At 33.4% G+C, this 17900-nt stretch overlaps 1 protein-coding gene across 2 annotated transcripts; it reads right to left on the reverse strand.

Annotated features, from left to right (window-relative positions):
• Positions 1–6474: 6474 nt before the first annotated feature.
• On the reverse strand, positions 6475–15775 carry RERGL (RERG like). Of its 2 annotated transcripts, none has more exons than XM_002822997.5 (5): positions 15670–15775; positions 14463–14519; positions 11202–11275; positions 10099–10247; positions 6475–7081 (listed from the first exon to the last, which is right to left on the reverse strand). In XM_002822997.5, the coding sequence occupies exons 1-5, from the start codon at positions 15719–15721 to the stop codon at positions 6799–6801; spliced, it is 615 nt and encodes a 204-aa protein (XP_002823043.2). In that variant the 5' UTR covers positions 15722–15775; the 3' UTR covers positions 6475–6798. The 2 variants fall into 2 exon arrangements, with proteins under 2 accessions (XP_002823043.2, XP_054384501.1); XM_054528526.1 differs by lacking the exon at positions 15670–15775 and adding an exon at positions 14792–14846 and having other exon boundaries at positions 6799–7081.
• Positions 15776–17900: the final 2125 nt, after the last annotated feature.

A 17900-nucleotide genomic window follows, 5' to 3' on the forward strand; every position in this document is an offset into this window, starting at 1 on the left:
ACAATAAGTTAAAATATTGTAGCTACCTGTTACCAGATGAATTATGCATTTTCAGTTTGAAGGTGGCACAAACATAGGCTATGATTTTATTTATCATTTTAATTCTCAACAGTAAAACACTGAATTTCTGTTAACATGATTTCTGTTACATGAACTTTCATTCCAATTGTAAATTGTCATTATTCAAATTAAAAACTAGAATTTTAACAGAAAATTATAAAATGGTGGATTCCATTCTCATAACTAGTCACTGTTTCAATTAAGCCCCTGTGATTAAAAAAATACTACTATGTATACAATATTTTTAGTGGATATCAGTTACTAGTGGATGTGTAAATATAAAATAAATTTATTGAAGCCATTTTTATGCTTTCCTTACAGAAGAAATTCTATTTATTTGAAGATATTCAATGAGAGCATCATTGATCAAAGATCACTACTATTTTTTTAAATCATTTTTTGTCAACACATTTTTGTGAAGGTTCTCTAGTAGGGGACTGACACAGGAGTGTTACTCAAAGAAAAATAATAATAAAGTAATATACACGATGACGGCTCTATACCTGACAGTTTACAATACTGAATAACACAAACTATTGTATTTATGTTTTAAAATGAAAAATTATTTCATTTTATTTTTTCAAGTTATTTTTTCAAAAATCATTTTCTCATTTTTAGTAGTTTCTTAGTTACATGCTATTCACTGTTATAACATAAGATGCCCAAAGAGTTGAAAAGACCCTTGAGTTATTTTCTTTCCCATCTCCACATCTCCACATGCATTCACATAGCTATCAGAAAAGGGAGCCCTCAGTCATCTTAAATTCCATCTCACTGCACTATAGTCCTCAATTTCAGGAATATTTTTCTTAAAATAATCTGAATTTCACAAGTCACAATTTAAGCCTATTTTATGCAGTCTATAGTGAATATACATCTATTTTTGAAGATGGTTTTATCAAATTGTTTTTCCTTTTGACACAAAATCCTCCATTTATAAACCTTTATTCACGTTTACTTTTCTAACATTTCATACATGACTACTATTTCTTCTCCCAATTCTGATGTTTGCTGAGAACAATGGGAAAATTACCTCATACTATTTCAATTATATTCCTCTTTCTTCTAAACTACTCACTCACATGTTTCGGTCATGCCCACTCAAGTAATTATCATGCTAAATTACTGAGCTCCTAATCATTTTTTTGTAATTTCAAATCAATTGCTATAATATTTGTATATATCCACTTATTCCCCATTTTATAATTGCACTTTTTTCTTTCTGTCCTAAAGGAACCCATCTAGGAATTTACCTTTTTCCAAGTTTATGATTTTGAATGTAACATTTCTCACATCTGATCATCCTTCTTTCTTCTCTTATTTTGCTCTGTTCTTTCTCTGCCTTTAATTCACTTCATATTTTGTATTCTTTCTGAGAGATTAAGTTCATATAAAGAACCACTATTTTACCTAAGAATATGTATACACACGTGTTTCTGTCTTAGTCTGCAAACAAATGTGTTTAACTGTAATAATATGTTTATTTAAAAATTACTTCATGAATAATGATCTAATTCCATAATGCTATACTATTTTTAAGCAGGTTAATGAGCTATGTATTGTGGAAAACAAACTTTGCATGACATACAGACTTATTTCACTGAAGGCCTCAAAATCTTCTGATCAAATCAAACAACTGGTTTTTCATTACAGTTATAGTTGCTCTTTGAGTTAATTAAACATACTACCCATGACTCAATCAAAAAATTTTAACCTTCGAATGTGTTTTTATATAGAAATACCTCTAAGTTTTATGAACCTAAATATTATATTACCTTGAAATTTATAGTTGAAAAAGCATATATCAGCTTGATTTTACATATGTGTTTTTACAAGTTTTCATGTGTCTAGTTGTTAAATGCTCATGTTAAGTTCCATAGAACAGTCTAAAAATCATACAGGCAACTCGTGGTTATACTTTCTTTCATGTAATGTCAAGTGATTCCATCACTCACATTTTTCTTAGTTCATTATGCCTTAGCTGCTCCAGGACCACTAAAATGTTGGTCAAGTTTTACATTGACACTGATACTTTATAGTCTGCAAATTTCCTTCTTAGAGTAATTTATATTTCCATTATTAAACATAAACTTGTGTTACATCTATATCCAAAGGGAAGAAAAATAATGTTTGGTGGTTTATATATTTGAAAATTATGATGAAGTTTTTTCTTTTCTTATGAAATAATAATCTTGTCACTACAGACTATATTTCAAATTTATGGTGTGCCTTTATTTCTTTGGGAATTTAAAATACTTTAAATAATTTGGGCTTTGCCTGATTCCCCAGAATTGTAGAGTAAGACTGACAACTGCCTTTAGAATCCTTAATAGCTAAATTACAATTATTATGCAAAGCCCTACAATAGACAGTTATATGGATTGTTAAATGACTTTGCCTTTTTTGCAAACTATAATCATTTTCCTTTATTAGCTGAAGGATTTTATAATTTAAGGAAGATGAGAAACCTATAAGTCACGCTTTCAAATAAGGAACATGGATATTGCAAACATTAAATTCCCCCATAAAAATGTTAAGGCATCATTAAACTAGGTTCAGATTAATACAATTCAGTCAAATCTAGATAGATATCTCCCATAATAACCTGAAACAATACCTAGTGATCTAAGATGTAAAACATTTTACTACAGCCAATTTATAAACCTATAAAACATACAGGTATCATTCAACCTCTTTATTAATAGTGCATGCCTTGTATTCAATCAAAACCATTTTAAAGACCCCTCCCCTTTGGCATTCCCTCCCTCAGCTGTTGCCCCTCATTATATGTTATCTCACTGAAGCTTATCCAAAATGAATGACAGCATCTTTCTTACTAGAAGCAGCATAGGCAATTCCCGGCCTAGTGATACAGCTTGGCTAGCTCTGAGATTTATAGACACACTTGCTGTCCTCAAACTACAACATTCTATTGCTTAGTGTTGATGTATTTGTTTCTCTGTAGGTATATGTGGTTTTTGCTCACTTTAGAAAAATGCAACTTATTATTTTTAAGGTTTTTCAAGTTGTTTTACAAGTGAATTATGTTCACAAGAAAACTGATATTGGGACAATATCATGTTCTAAACAATTTTGAATCTGGTTGGAGAATTCCTTTTAACACCTCATTTTTCCCTAGTGAGAAAGCCAAATATTTCATATTGGCTGAGCTGCTGAGGGTTTTAATGAATTATTTTTTCTGGTTATCTATTGCCATGTGACAATTCCAAAATAAAAACAATATTTACTATGCTCACAAATCTGTAGTTGCGGTAGAGTTCTGTGGAAGTCACCTATCTCTGTTTCACTTGCCATCAGCTGGAGTAACCCAAAGGTTGTAGGCTGGCATCACCCAAAGATTTGCTTGTATATCTATCTGGTGGTTGTGTGGTCATTAACTCTATGTGATATCTCCAGCCTGGCACTTTCCAGGTAGCTGGATTCATACATGTTGACTCATAGCTTCCAAAGCAGAGTTACATGGGAGAGAGAAACAGATGGGAGCTGTGTCTCCTTTTCTAACCTGGCTTCGTAAGTCATACACTTTACTTCTGCCTCAATCTGTTTGTTAAGACAAGTCCGTAAAACTGATCCACATCAATAGGAAGGGAATTGGAACAATCTTTTGATGGGAGAAGTATCAAAAAATGTGTTTATGTGTTTTAAAATTGTCACATTATCAAAGGTGGAATTAATCTAATAATTTCAAATATCACTCTGAAAAAATAATTAGCTGTTCGTTTCTAAAATTACTGCATCAAAAAAATCTTAATATAAATTCTTGTTCTTGTTACTACATTTCATATATTCCTTATGACAAGGTGTGTCATCCAAGGTCAATTTTCTAAAACATCAGCATCTAATTAAAAATTTTAAACATATGAAAATATAAGTGGTATCTTTGACAGAAAAATTTTGATCTCTGACTTATCACAGGTACATATGCCTGAATTAAACTATTAAAAATTACCATTTAACATTAGAGTTCTTACTTTTAACATAGATAAATATGTTATTTTTAAGGCAAAATTGTCCCCAAATCTTTCTTTAACTGGAAAAATGATTCTAAGGAATGAAAACCAAATCTCTAAAAATGAGATGATCCAGAAGAAAAACAAAACAAACAAAAACCATATTCAAGTATAACTACTTGTACTGATAAATATATATGTATACATAGCCAATATTAAAACTATCAAAGATTAATGCAATTTTTATAAACAGTTGACAGTAAGAGTGTATCATTAAATTTGCTAAGATAACTTTGTACAATAGAAGTTTATTTTTCACTCACATAGCTATCTAATATAAATGTTCCTAGTTGATGGGAAGCTGTCCTCACTTAAACGTGATATATTAGTGCCAGCCAGAAGAAGACTGTGTGTCATTACAGTCTTACAGAGATGACCATGAAGTTTATTAACAGAAAGAAATTATCTCAGTTGGCAGAATTTCAAGAAGTACACTTTGTTGTCTACAAAAGACTAGGAAAGCAAAATATATCACTATTTCATTAAATTATGTATGATATTTGTGGCCCACCATTGAAAACATTTCTATGTATCCTTCCTCATTTACCCTTTTCAATAATTTCATAAACTAGACTAAAAAAGACCTTAGTAACGTTTTTAAAAGTTCACCACTTTAAAAATGTAGGGTAAGAAAAGTGGCATGTAATACACTATTTCTAGGCAGTGATTAATAGTTTTTCCAGTTGGTCAGAAGTATGTAAAAGGTTAAGCTGGAATACCCATGACAATAAGTTTTAAAGGAAAAGTATGTGAAAGGATAGCTCTCAGAGGAATCAAAATACACAGATCTTTGTGTATCATGTTAATGCCCAGCAGAGATATAACTTTACAACCAGCTGGACAGGATGACTTGGCCGTCAGATATCCACCTGACTCTTTTTTTCTGGCCATCTCTCCTTGTGTAACTGACCCACGATAACAGTGGCCATGGTGGCAGAGATGGAAGCAATGCATGGGTCTACAGTACAGACTTTTCCTCAATGTGGCTGATTGAGCACATCACTTCTAAGTATCCAACCAGTCAGTTTCCGCAATAAAACCTCCACCCTGGGTGTGGCACCATTTCTTAAGTTGCTGGGAGAGTAGATAACAAGCTGCAGGTTAAATGCTAGCATCCAGATTTTGCTGTTCCAGGATCCTATGATCTGCATTGATATGGGGCAGCACAGTTCAGTGGTAGCACCCACTGATGTAAAACAATGGAGTGGATCTACTGTTAACTCTGACCCATAGAGCAGAGTCACCACTAAGCTTCTCAGAGTTGTCTGTGCCTACTCATCAGTGCATCCTTACCTCCTGAGTAAAGGAAATTTCCCTGAATTCTCCCAGGGATCATAGTCAAACACTGGGTTCTTGGGACTAGTTTAACATATTAACCCTAAACTCCTCCTTCACATTTTTATAAACATTCTAAACAAATTTTGTACACTGCCACATTAAGTTCTGTTTTCCCACTACTTTTACGTTAGTATATCGTGAAGGTCAGACTTCTAAGGAACAGCAAATCTATTTAGACCAGCTGTAGGTGTCACTCTTACAATGTTGCATTGTGACTCATGGTGAATGATCTCATGTCAGTGAATTTTCTCCTATCGAGCTTAATATTCTGTTTCACCCCTCTCCAAAGCCACTCTAACACTCTCTATTAAAGATCTTCATCACATTGGTCCCCAGGGTCTTGACAATACTTATTAATCAAGTGTGTACATGTGACATTGCTTGTTGTCGTAATTTCCTGTGCCTGAGACCTAACTTTGTCAGCAATTTGGCCAAAATTAAGCCTTGGGTCTCAACTTGAAACACATCTTGCGTCAAAGGTCCACAAGGGCTGTGGGAGTGGTACTGTGGTCTAGGAAGTGGATGCTTGTCTTTGGAAAGAAACAGTAATTAGAGTAACCTGAGAAGAACCAAAATGTTTGTACCTAATCCACAAATACTTATTTCAGGGCAACAAAGCCTTTAAGGTTATAAATTCCCCAATAAGTTTTTACTTCTTTACATCCTATGATGTATGAGTTTCTAAATCTTTTGATCTAAAAAGGACCTTAGCTCTATAAAATAATACATCTGTGATAATGATCCTTGCTAACATAGCGTGATACATGGAAATGGGGAAGGGTAGACTTTTTCATCATCAGATCAACTACAGAATATATATACTCTTGGGGAAGGAATTTGCTTAGGGGCCTAAGTTATATGCATAATATTATGTAAGCTACTGAATTATTGTAAAGACACAATTAAAATAAATGCATGCAATTCTATTAAATAAATCAAGAACTTTCATAGATTGATAAACTAAGCTCTGTGACCTATTAACTGTATGAATATAAATACCCATTTCATTCAAAATAACTACATAAAATAAAGGTAAACCACAAACTATGGCATGGTCATTTAATAAATTCACATAAACAGAGTTTATTTGGCAAGGCAAACTGGGATCGCTGTCCGCCAGTAGGTTAGGGTGAGTGCAATGTTGTACAATAAACGAAAGGTTCTGTGTGAAGGAGAGTGAGCAGGATACAACAACCAAAAGGGCAAACTGCATATTTGAAAACACAGCTGTGGTTCATACTCAATCATTTCACATCTCCAAGAGAATTCCTTTTACCAAAAAAAAAAATTGCATGCAAAGGTTAGTTTAATTATCATGTGAATGTTTGAAACTGTCTGATATAACAAAACTGCCAAGATTACCTGTCTACTAAACAGACTTCCTTCTCTTTCCAAATACATTATTGATCAATTTGGCCATTGATTTAGATCCACTGGGACGTCTCTTTTCTTTGAGTTTGAAGTTTATCAGGATGTCCTTGATAATTCTGATAAACATCATTTCCACCTCCAGAGACTGCTCTGCTGCAGACAGTTCACAAAATTGGCATCGGTTATCCAGTGCCAGCTTTTGCCCTTCTTCCCAGCCAACCTCTCGCACATGACAAAGATCTCGTTTGTTGCCAACCAAAAACACTGCTGATTCCACAGCTCTGAAATAGAAATACACAATTTTTAGCAAGATTGTTTTAACAACTCTTTTTTAAAAAAAAAAAAAAAACAGATTTATAACCAAAGGATTATAAATCAAAAAAGAAAAAATATTGTGTGTATGTTACTTATGGTCATGTGTGTATACAGTTACACATAGCCCCAATTACTTAAATCATTTTAGATAAAATGTAGTAAATGGCACAGAAGCAACAAGGCTTTTAAAGCATAGGAATTGAAGTAACATGGACCTATTATTGAATTCTGGTGCTGTCTACTAACCAAGTATGATTGTTATCTTTTCCACTTTCAGTTTCTTTTAATGTAAAAATGAGGTACATATTCATCATGGAATACTATGTAGCCATAAAAAAAGAATGAGAGTGGTTGGGTGCGGTGGCTCACGCCTGTAATCTCAGCACTTTGGGAGGCCAAGGCGGGTAGATCATGAGCTCAGAAGATCAAGACCACCCTGGCTAACACGGTGAAACTTCATCTCTACTAAAAATACAAAAAATTAGCCTGGCGTGGTTGCACACGCCTGTAGTCCCAGCTACTCAGGAGGCTGAGGCAGGAGAATCACTTGAATCCGGGAGGCGGAGGTTGCAGTGAGCTGAGATTGTGCTACTGCACTCCAGCCTGGGTGACAGAGCAAGACTTTGTCTCAACCAAAAAAAAAAAAAAAAAGAATGAGAGCATGTCCTTTTCAGGGACATGGATGGAGCTGGAGGCCATTATCTTTAGTAAACTGACACAAGAACAGAAAACCAAATACTGCATGTTCTCACTCATAAGTGAGACCTAAATGATGAGAACATGGACACATAGAGGGGAACAACACACAGTGGTGCCCATTGGAAGGTCGAGGGTGGGAGGAAGAAGAGGATCAGGAAAAATCAACTAACGGGTTCTAGGCTTCATACCTGGGTGATGAAATAATCTGGACAACAAACCTCCATGACACAAGTCTACCTGTGTAAAAAACCTGCACATCTACCCCGAACCTAAATTCAAAGTTTTAAAAATGGTAAAATAATCCTCCTCACACAGAATTCTCACAGAGGTTAAAGCTCATGGAGATTGTATAGAAAAATACCTAACACAGGCCCGGGCAATGAAAGATGCTTACTAAGTATTGTTTTTCATGTTCCTTATCAATTGCAAGGGAAGAACTAGCACATGTCTCTTTACTTATACAGTTACTATAATTGAACAGTCAATTTAGATAATATTTTCATAAGCAAAAATATTATTCAATATTTATCGCTGTTTCTGCTCTGCTAATATCCATTATAGCATGCTCTAGAGAAAATTGTATAATCTCATGAACTTGTCCTGTTTAAGAAATGTGTCTTTGTTAAGATAAAATGTCTCTGAAAATATCAATATGTCTTCCTTGGTTATAATGAAACAATACAAAAATAGAGTTTGAGTTGAAGAATATATTAAAATGACTAGGCTTTAAATGGCATAGAACACTGCAAAGATATCTACTATAAGGGAAAAAATGGGTGCACACAGTCAGTCTTCAACTCTTATTGGCCCTGATTCCACTAAAAGTTGGTTTCATTCAAATGACAATGTGTGGTGAACTTTTAAAAACGTTACTAAGGTCTTGTTTTAGTCTAGCTTATAAAATTATTGAAAAGGGTAAATGAGGAAGGATATATACATGTGTTTTCAAGGATGGGACACAAATATCAGATATAATTTAATGAAATAGTGATATATTTTGCTTTCCTAGTCTTTTTACAGATTGACAGCTGAGAATATTCAAAGAATTATCTAGTCAATAAACTAGAAATATTTCCTGAAAAATGTCCAATACAAATGTTTATACTTTCAATATGTTTTTAAGTGTTCTTGAGTGATTACTCTGATTTGAAGAAATGTCAGAATTTTAGTCCTGTCCCTTACCTACACCATGATGCTTAAATATAAGATATTTAATGATTGAAACAATGGAGTTCTAAAATATCAGTAATATTATAGGAAGTAAGAGCTATGAGGCACCTTAGTAAAATCACATCTGTTTCTCCTATCTTGCTTCTACCAGTTAAATAATTAGAAAAATGAGCTCTAGAGATTAAAGTGGCTTACTTAAAGCAAATCAAAGGAAAGCAAGAATGTACATCATCTAACTCCAGGGAAATACACTTTATCAATTATTACCCATGATTTCTTTATACTGGGCATTTAAAATAGTTATTAAAAGTACATATACCAATTCTCAGTAATAATATTGTGCTTTTTTTACTTACCGGATTAGAATACTATTTAGATTCTAAGGGCAAAACTGGTTAAAAGCACAAAGACTCTTTCACAATCAGCACGTTGAGCAAAAATAAATACTTTAAATGGAAAAGGCCAAAATGACTGAAAAATAGGGAAAACTAAAATGGAAAACTCAGATGCTTAAACTTTTATCTACTAATGAAACAGTAGCTTAAGGTACAATCATGTCTTCCTTCATAGTTCCTTGTGTCAAGACAATTAAGAAAAAGGAATTGTTGATCAGCCCTTTAGAAGGTAAAATGGAGAAAAATGTATTCTCATATTTAGAATTTGTAAAGTTTGATTACTCAGTCTATTTTGCTTTGATAGATTGAACAACTTAGTGACTAGGAATTGGATTTCACGGGATGCCAAACGTAATAAATCTGAATTTATTTAGTATCCTGAACATTTTTGTGAGAATGAAAAGAAAAGGTTGGAAAGATAACTATCTTATATACAAAGGACCATTATTTTGCAAGTGAGTGTCATGTTAACAATAGAAGCTGTCTTGTAAAATAGCCATTTACTCAGGGCAAGTAACTGTTTATGTCAGCCAGGATATAAAGCATTCTCATCTTATTCTTTTTTACTACATGTGTAACTCCTGTCGAATGGGAAGGTGAATTGTTCAGGGCTGTTAAGTTTTGTAATTGGAAGGCTGTATTAAACTCTTCCTAATGATGCTTACAGCTATATGATGATTTACTAAAAAGAAAGGAGAAAGAAATGAAAAATACCTTACCTTTTACAATGACTAGTTTGTGGCTCCCGGATTCTGTAGATCAGTGCTTTTGCAAAAGCAAATGAAGACCTATTACTGATGTCATACACAATAACAAACCCATCTGCCCAGTGAAGCTCACTTGTGAGGGAGAATTTTGCTTTCTGTGTCTGAAATAAACCAAGTACATTAAAAGTGGTGGGATCTAATACCTGTGTTTTTATACTTTAAACAGTTAACTAATGGAGACCCACTTCAGCTGGAAGATACATCAATATGTTAAATACTGATATTTTCTAAAATATAGTTCTGTTTCTCTCTTATTGCTTTGTCCTTAATTAAAAGTGATTAAATGTAAAACAGAACTATAATAAAGTTATACTATCTAATTTTATAACTTTTCTGGAAGAAAACATCTCCAGTTTTTCAGAAAATTTGATGAGCTACAATAATTGTCTTTTGAATAATATCCACATATTTGTTTGAAAATATATCATTTATTTATCTGTTAGTAAATGGAATATCTATTGATTTTTGGTACTAGATTTAAATCAATAAAAATCAAAAATATTATAAAGGTTTAGCTAAAATATTTAAGATATATTTTGATTTACCTAAAATGATCTGTCTCATACAGTTGTTTTGAAACCCTGAATAAATGGCCACTTTTCTCTTATGTGTATAATCCCATTTTAACTGTTTTCCCATATGAATAGACAAGGAGGTTTGTACATGGAATCTATTTTATTTATTATGTTCTATTGACAACTGGTTAGTTATAAGTGCAATTAGTGAAAATAAAAAGTGAATTGATAAGCCACTTATTAACTTCTGACAGTGACACTGTAACCTGATAGAAATATAGAAACAGCCTAATGTTGCAATTTTAAAGATATTTGTGATATGATAATTTTTGACGTGAACTTACAGAGGTGCTAGATAATGGAACTGACAACACTAGAAAATAATCTCTTAAATTTTTAATAATTAAAATGAGAAGAAACTTTGGTTTTAACACTGCAACTTTTCACTTTTTTCACTTACCCCCATATAATCTTCAAATCATGATTGTTAAAAAATCAATCAATCAATAAATCAATAAAAAAGTGTTTTGTTTTACTTACTTGAGAACAAGGGTCATATATTTCTAGATTTAGTTGTTTCCTTTCCAAACACAAGTGCTTCTTATAGATAGATTCTGCAAAAATATGCATATCCACTGTCAGTATGAAAATACTACAAATGTGAACTGATAAATTCAACCACTCACATTTTAGTGGAATCGTATTGTGCTCTTTTTATATTGCTGGTGACCGAAAGCATGTATTTGCCGTATTTACTCAGATATGTTTCTTTCTTTTTTTTTTTTTTTTTTTTTTTTGAGACAGATCTCTGTCACCTGGGCTGGAGTGCAGTGGCGCGATCTCGGCTCACTGCAAGCTCCGCTTCCTGGGTTCACGCAGTTCTCCTGCTTCAGCCTCCCGAGTAGCTGGGACTACAGGGGCCCGCCATCACGCCTGGCCAATTTGTGTGTGTGTATTTTTAGTAGAGACGGGGTTTCACCGTGTTAGCCAGGATGGTCTCGATCTCCTGACCTCGTAATCCACCTGCCTCGGCCTCCCAAAGTCCCGGGACTACAGGCGTGAGCCACCGCGCCCAGCCAATATGTTTCTTACAAATGAATCTCACCACTATCTATATTCACCTACAAACCTTTTTGCTCATATACTTATATTCCATCCTATTACTGTGGATGGAACATCTGTGTTTCTATCTAAAGTAAATCCATCACTCTCAGCTAGTGATGATTTCCCCTCACCCACCGAAAGACATGGCTTCAGCAATTTTACTTCCCTCTTATATATCATAATTTTTTCCTCTTTACCATATAATTAGCAACATCTTACAAACATGAAAAATTTCTTCTAACTTAAATGTATTATGACTTAATGGGTAATTCTGTATCTTGATTTTATTTGCCTTATTGGTAGCATTAATGTAGTTGATCATTCCTGCTTCCTTGAAGTATTTCCTTTAGGTGACCTTCAAGGCAACACTGTCTCCAGTTTTTGTTTTTGTTTTTAATTTCTTGTTGCTCTGTCTTAATCTTTTTTTGCTCACCTCTCCCCAACCCCACTGACTTCTCACATTTCAAACATGGATCCAGTTCATAGGTTTCTTCTCTTCTTACATTCCTTTTCGGATCTCTTCTAGTCCCAAGCCTTTACATGCCAATTATTTCTGATGAACTCAACTTATGTCTGAAGCCCAGACCTCATCCCTGAACTCCGGACACAAATAACTTACTATTGGACATCTCCATTTAGATACTTGATAGCTATCTCAACCTTAACACACTTCAAGCTGAACCCCTGATATCCCTGCAAAGGCTGCATCTTCTACAATTTTCCATTTTGTTAAATGGCATATCCATAACTCCAGTTTCTCAGGAAAAAACCTTAGGATTATCCTTGATTATTTATTTGTCTTATGTCACATATTTATTCTAAAATTCCTTTTTAGTCTACCTTCAAAATATATTTTGAATTTTTCTGTATCTCACCATCTCCATTGCTAACACTCTAGTCTAGACCACCATCATTACTTCCCTAATTTATCACAAAGCCTCCTAAGTCATCTTTCTGTTTCCATCCTTCCTCTAACACCCTTCCTGTTTCTAGTGTATTCTCAACACAGAAGTAAAAGTGAACCTTGTAGCCAGATCACATCACTTATCTGATCAAATTTCTTCAATGACTCCTCATCCCTCAGAGGATTAGGGTTGACTTCTTAACTCCTACCAGGTTATATTTAATGAAATTTGTTACAGTTTCACGAAACCTTAAATTACATTTTCAGCCAGTTTCTTCTAAACTTTATAGGTTTATTCTTGACTCCAAACCACATTATTTCCTTCTAGCCAATTAAAATTATCCACTCTCAGATCTCAAAAACTGCCAGCAAGTGTCATCAATTCTCACATTTTTAGAATTGTATTATTCCCCCTTCTAGTTTTAATATACAAAGTGGAGTCATTTTTGCTAGTTTGCCCTCATAGAGTTAATGAGCTTTTGATCATTTGATTAGCTTTTCAAAAATGCCTCTAGGTCTTTTATTTTTCATCGAGAGGTAACAGCCAGAAATATGTAAACATTTCATTAGTTTATACAACTATACTATATCAAAGTTTAAGTTGAGGGCTTTTATTGTTGTTATTTGGATGGCATATCGTACTGTGTTTGTTTTATTTTTTAGTTCTGGGACATTTTCTCATGCCCAAGTCCTAACTTGTATGTTATGTTGACCTTTTTGACTGATGTCGTTGCCTTCACAAATGAAACAACAGGAATTTTTCTTTTTATGTTTTCAACTTTCTATAATCAGTTTTCAGGCTCTTGCCCTAAAATGTTCATAATGTCATATGGACATGAAATACCATGTTGAATTCATGTAGGGAAAAACACAATGTAATATATTAAAGCTATTTTCTGAGATACTCCAATTATGCTACTTCATGATTGAATGCTAAAGATTTTTGTTTCTCATGGAAAAATACACTTGCAATCATAAATTCCTCTTAGTCTAAATAAGTAATAATCAACAAAAACATTCTCCTTTCTCTCAATTTTTATATTTTCTGTAATCTGCCATTCTTATTTTTTTAAAAAGAAAAAAAATTCATCTCCTCATTTCATTTCTTCACTCGGGTAAGATATTAGCACCATTATATTGTTTAATTGGTGAGCCAAAAATATGCTCAAAATTATGGCAAAATTTCTCACTTTTTGTGTTGTACTATTTCCCATATATTATGCTAATTCTAGTCAAAAAACAGAAATTTATAACAGATCATGAAATCTTAAAATTATATCAAAATGCCCCGGCATGTATTTTAGAATTTTTCTACATTTATATAAATGACTTCGATAATGATATGATATTTAATCAAGGTATAACTTTCCTTTTTTTATGGTTCTACAATAAAAATAAATTTTACTCCTTTGTTAGTTATCGTTTTAGTATTAATTTTCTCTTATTTTTTAAAGAATGTTGATTTAATTTCAAAGTTGTTTTATACCTTACAAGAAATATTCAGTTACATGTTCTACAATATTTTGAAGAGAGGATCTTAGTTTTAATGTTTTTCCAGTTCCAGACTTTGAAACCAACTGTCTTACTTAACATCAAATTGGGTGAATTTTACCATAAAAGAACATTTAATTCAAGTACTTATTTTGGCATTTCTAATCAGAATATGTGAATAAATAAATTGTTTTATATGCATAAAAATGGTATAGTCTATCAAAATGCATCTCTGTACTTAAGTGGGATTTAATTATGATGTTAAAAGTTTTAAGGTAAAAATATCTAGAGTAGTGACTTACCAAAATTAGAAGCATATTCTCCAATGAATCGCTTAGTAAGAAACCTCACTGTAAGGGCTGCAAAGCAAACAATCTAGATTTAGGGCTGTTATATTTTAGGAAACAGCTAATTTGGTTATGTGCATAAGGCTTTAGTTCTTAAATCAAAAATATTCAAGAATTAATAAAGACTTTAACATTTGACCAAATTCTGTTCTAAATAGTAGTTAACAATATTTCCATGGTACACACAAATGATTAGAAAGTTAGAAAGGAAGTGATCTTAAAGTGCTGCACATCTAAATCACTATGCAGTTAATTCATTACCACAAAAACATAAGACCACTTACCTTTTGTAACAGAAACAGATTTCTCACTATATTTGAGATGCAAGAAGTTTGACATCTGTTTATTTTCTCTGTCAAACTCAGTCTGGCTTCAAGGTACTATGTGTAATAGTCACAAAGACACTACCAAGTATTTGCAGTTATTTAAGGATGTAGGGACCTACAAATCCAGGAAATAGAAAAAGAACCTCTGGTATCCATTCATCATGTCACAGCTCCTGGGTTTGGCCAGTTAAGATGCTGTGATTCTTTAGGCTCAAGTGGCCCTATTCGAAGCATCCTACCATTATAATGTGAATGAAACCAAAGTAAAATGCAACAAAACAAAAGCATGACTTCCAGAGTTAGAGCACATTATTGCTCAGTTCCAGAACATCCACCAAGCCGTGCCCAACCAAAGTTCTTTCATCTTAGTAATGCTACATTTAAAATACAATCCACAAATCTCCAAACATCTCCCTACCCTAGTTTCAGAGCACATGAGTTCTATCAAGGCCATTGTTTGGGAACTAGTGGGTATAAGGCAAGTGTGTTGAAGTGAGAAGTAGGTGGGATAGTGATGTAGAAATTTCCTGTTATTCCTATGAATTGTAAACATCAGTAGAACAATATACAAATTAACATTTCAGATATTTATCTTGCTATGACTGCCTATATATTCTATAAACATAGTTACTTACCTATAAAAATGAAAACTCCTAATGAAAGATAATGTGCCTATCATCCCAATGAGATGTTATTATAGATGTACTTTCATATATATGAAATATATATGATATATGTAATATATATATATATATAAAATACATGGTTAATGGTTAACATGTCAATGTTTCTCTCTTTCTACACTCTATTATAACAGAGAAGACATCACCACTCACCAGATTTGCCTGTTCCTTCACCACCCAAGACAGCAAGCTTCACATCATTCATCTTGCTTTTTCTGCTTCTTGGTCAGTCCTGTCTTCTGGAAATATGCTGCCCTGTGACAAGCTTTTTTTTAATTTCCTTTTTATTGCTGCTCTCATTTCTCTAAGAACAACTCCGCCCCATATTCCTACCAGCCAACAATAACTTTAAAAATGTTTTCCTAGAGTAGTTTTCAACTCAGTTTTCATATAACATTTTAAAAAAAACAAACTGGAGTTACTGTTTAGACACAAAGGCTTATGAAGACAATATGTATATATTTATAACAGAACCTTAGCTTACGATTCTCTATTTTTGTGTACCTGGAATCTACCTTCTCCTATGACCTAAAAAAAAGTATAATCTCTTTTCATTTAGAAAATTTTTAGAGGATGGGTAAACATCTCTGTAAATTTACTTTGATTGGATTGGTTTCTTTGTTTTATTAGTATCTGAGCCTATATCTGCTAGGGTTTCTTCTGTGAAAAAAAAAGGGAAATCCATTCATTCAATCATCAAAAGAGCACAACTATCTAGGATTTAGAAGTTTAGGTTTGATAACAATGCAAATAAATATCTAGACCATGTTTGTGAATCATATGAGATTCTCAAGGAGCAAAAATGGGCACTACAGAGTTTTAACTTATCCAATGTCTTATTTAATAAGTAATTTCTCTTTAAAAATGTTTTGTCAATAGAAAACAGCAATATTTCTGGAGAAAAATAAAGCAATCAATGTCATTTGTTAGAAAAATAAACATAAACCTGTCATATTTCCTTCTGTAGTACATCGAAATTAGAAAAGAGAAATGATAAAGGAAAGAAAATTTGGAAGGGGTATTCTGGCATGATTCATTCCTGATTTATAATAAAGAGACAAATTTAATATGCAAAATGATCAGTTTTTCATATTTCTTTGTGTCAGATTTCCCTACTACCCCATTACTTTCTTCCTCTTTTACCTCCCAATTTAGATATGTAAAAATTCTACAACAAATACAATAAGTCTACATGTGTGTACTAAATTTTGAGGCCCAAGTGAAAAAGTTTCATTTCCAGACTAAGTTGATCACAGGAGTAATCATTTACTTTTTTTTTCTTTTTTATTATACTTTAAGTTTTAGGGTACATGTGCACAATGTGCAGGTTAGTTACATATGTATACATGTGCCATGTTGGTGTGCTGCACTCATTAACTCGTCATTTAGCATTAGGTATATCTCCTAATGCTAGCCCTCCCCCTTCCCCCCACCCCACAACAGGCCCTAGTGTGTGATGTTCCCCTTCCTGTGTCCATGTGTTCTCATTGTTCAAGTCCCACCTACGAGTGAGAACATGCGGTGTTTGGTTTTTTGTCCTTGCGATAATTTGCTGAGAATGATGGTTTCCAGCTTCATCCATGTCCCTACAAAGGACATGAACTCATCATTTTTTATGGCTGCATAGTATTCCATGGTGTATATATGCCACATTTTCTTAATCCAGTCTATCATTGTTGGACATTTGTGTTGGTTCCAAGTCTTTGCTATTGTGAATAGTGCCGCAATAAACATACGTGTGCATGTGTCTTTATAGCAGCATGTTTTATAATCCTTTGGGTATATACCCAGTAATGGGATGGCTGGGTCAAATGGTATTTCTAGTTCTAGATCCCTGAGGAATCGCCACACCGACTTCCACAATGATTGAACTAGTTTACAGTCCCACCAACAGTGTAAAAGTGTGTTCCTATTTCTCCACATCCTCTCCAGCACCTGTTGTTTCCTGACTTTTTAATGATTGCCATTCTAACTGGTGTGAGATGGTATCTCATTGTGGTTTTGATTTGCATTTCTCTGATGGCCAGTGATGATGAGCATTTTTTCATGTGTGTTCTGGCTGCATAAATGTCTTCTTTTGAGAAGTGTCTGTTCATATCCTTTGCCCACTTTTTGATGGGGTTGTTTGTTTTTTTCTTGTAAATTTGTTTGAGTTCATTGTAGATTCTGGATATTAGCCCTTTGTCAGATGGGTAGATTGCAAAAATTTTTTCCCATTCTGTAGGTTGCCTGTTCACTCTGATGGTAGTTTCTTTTGCTGTGCAGAAGCTCTTGAGTTTAATTAGATCCCATTTGTCAATTTTGGCTTTTGTTGCCATTGCTTTTGGTGTTTTCGATATGAAGTCCTTGCCCATGCCTATGTCCTGAATGGTATTGCCTAGGTT

Source organism: Pongo abelii, chromosome 10, assembly GCF_028885655.2.
Source record: "Pongo abelii isolate AG06213 chromosome 10, NHGRI_mPonAbe1-v2.0_pri, whole genome shotgun sequence".
NCBI lineage: Eukaryota > Metazoa > Chordata > Mammalia > Primates > Hominidae > Pongo > Pongo abelii.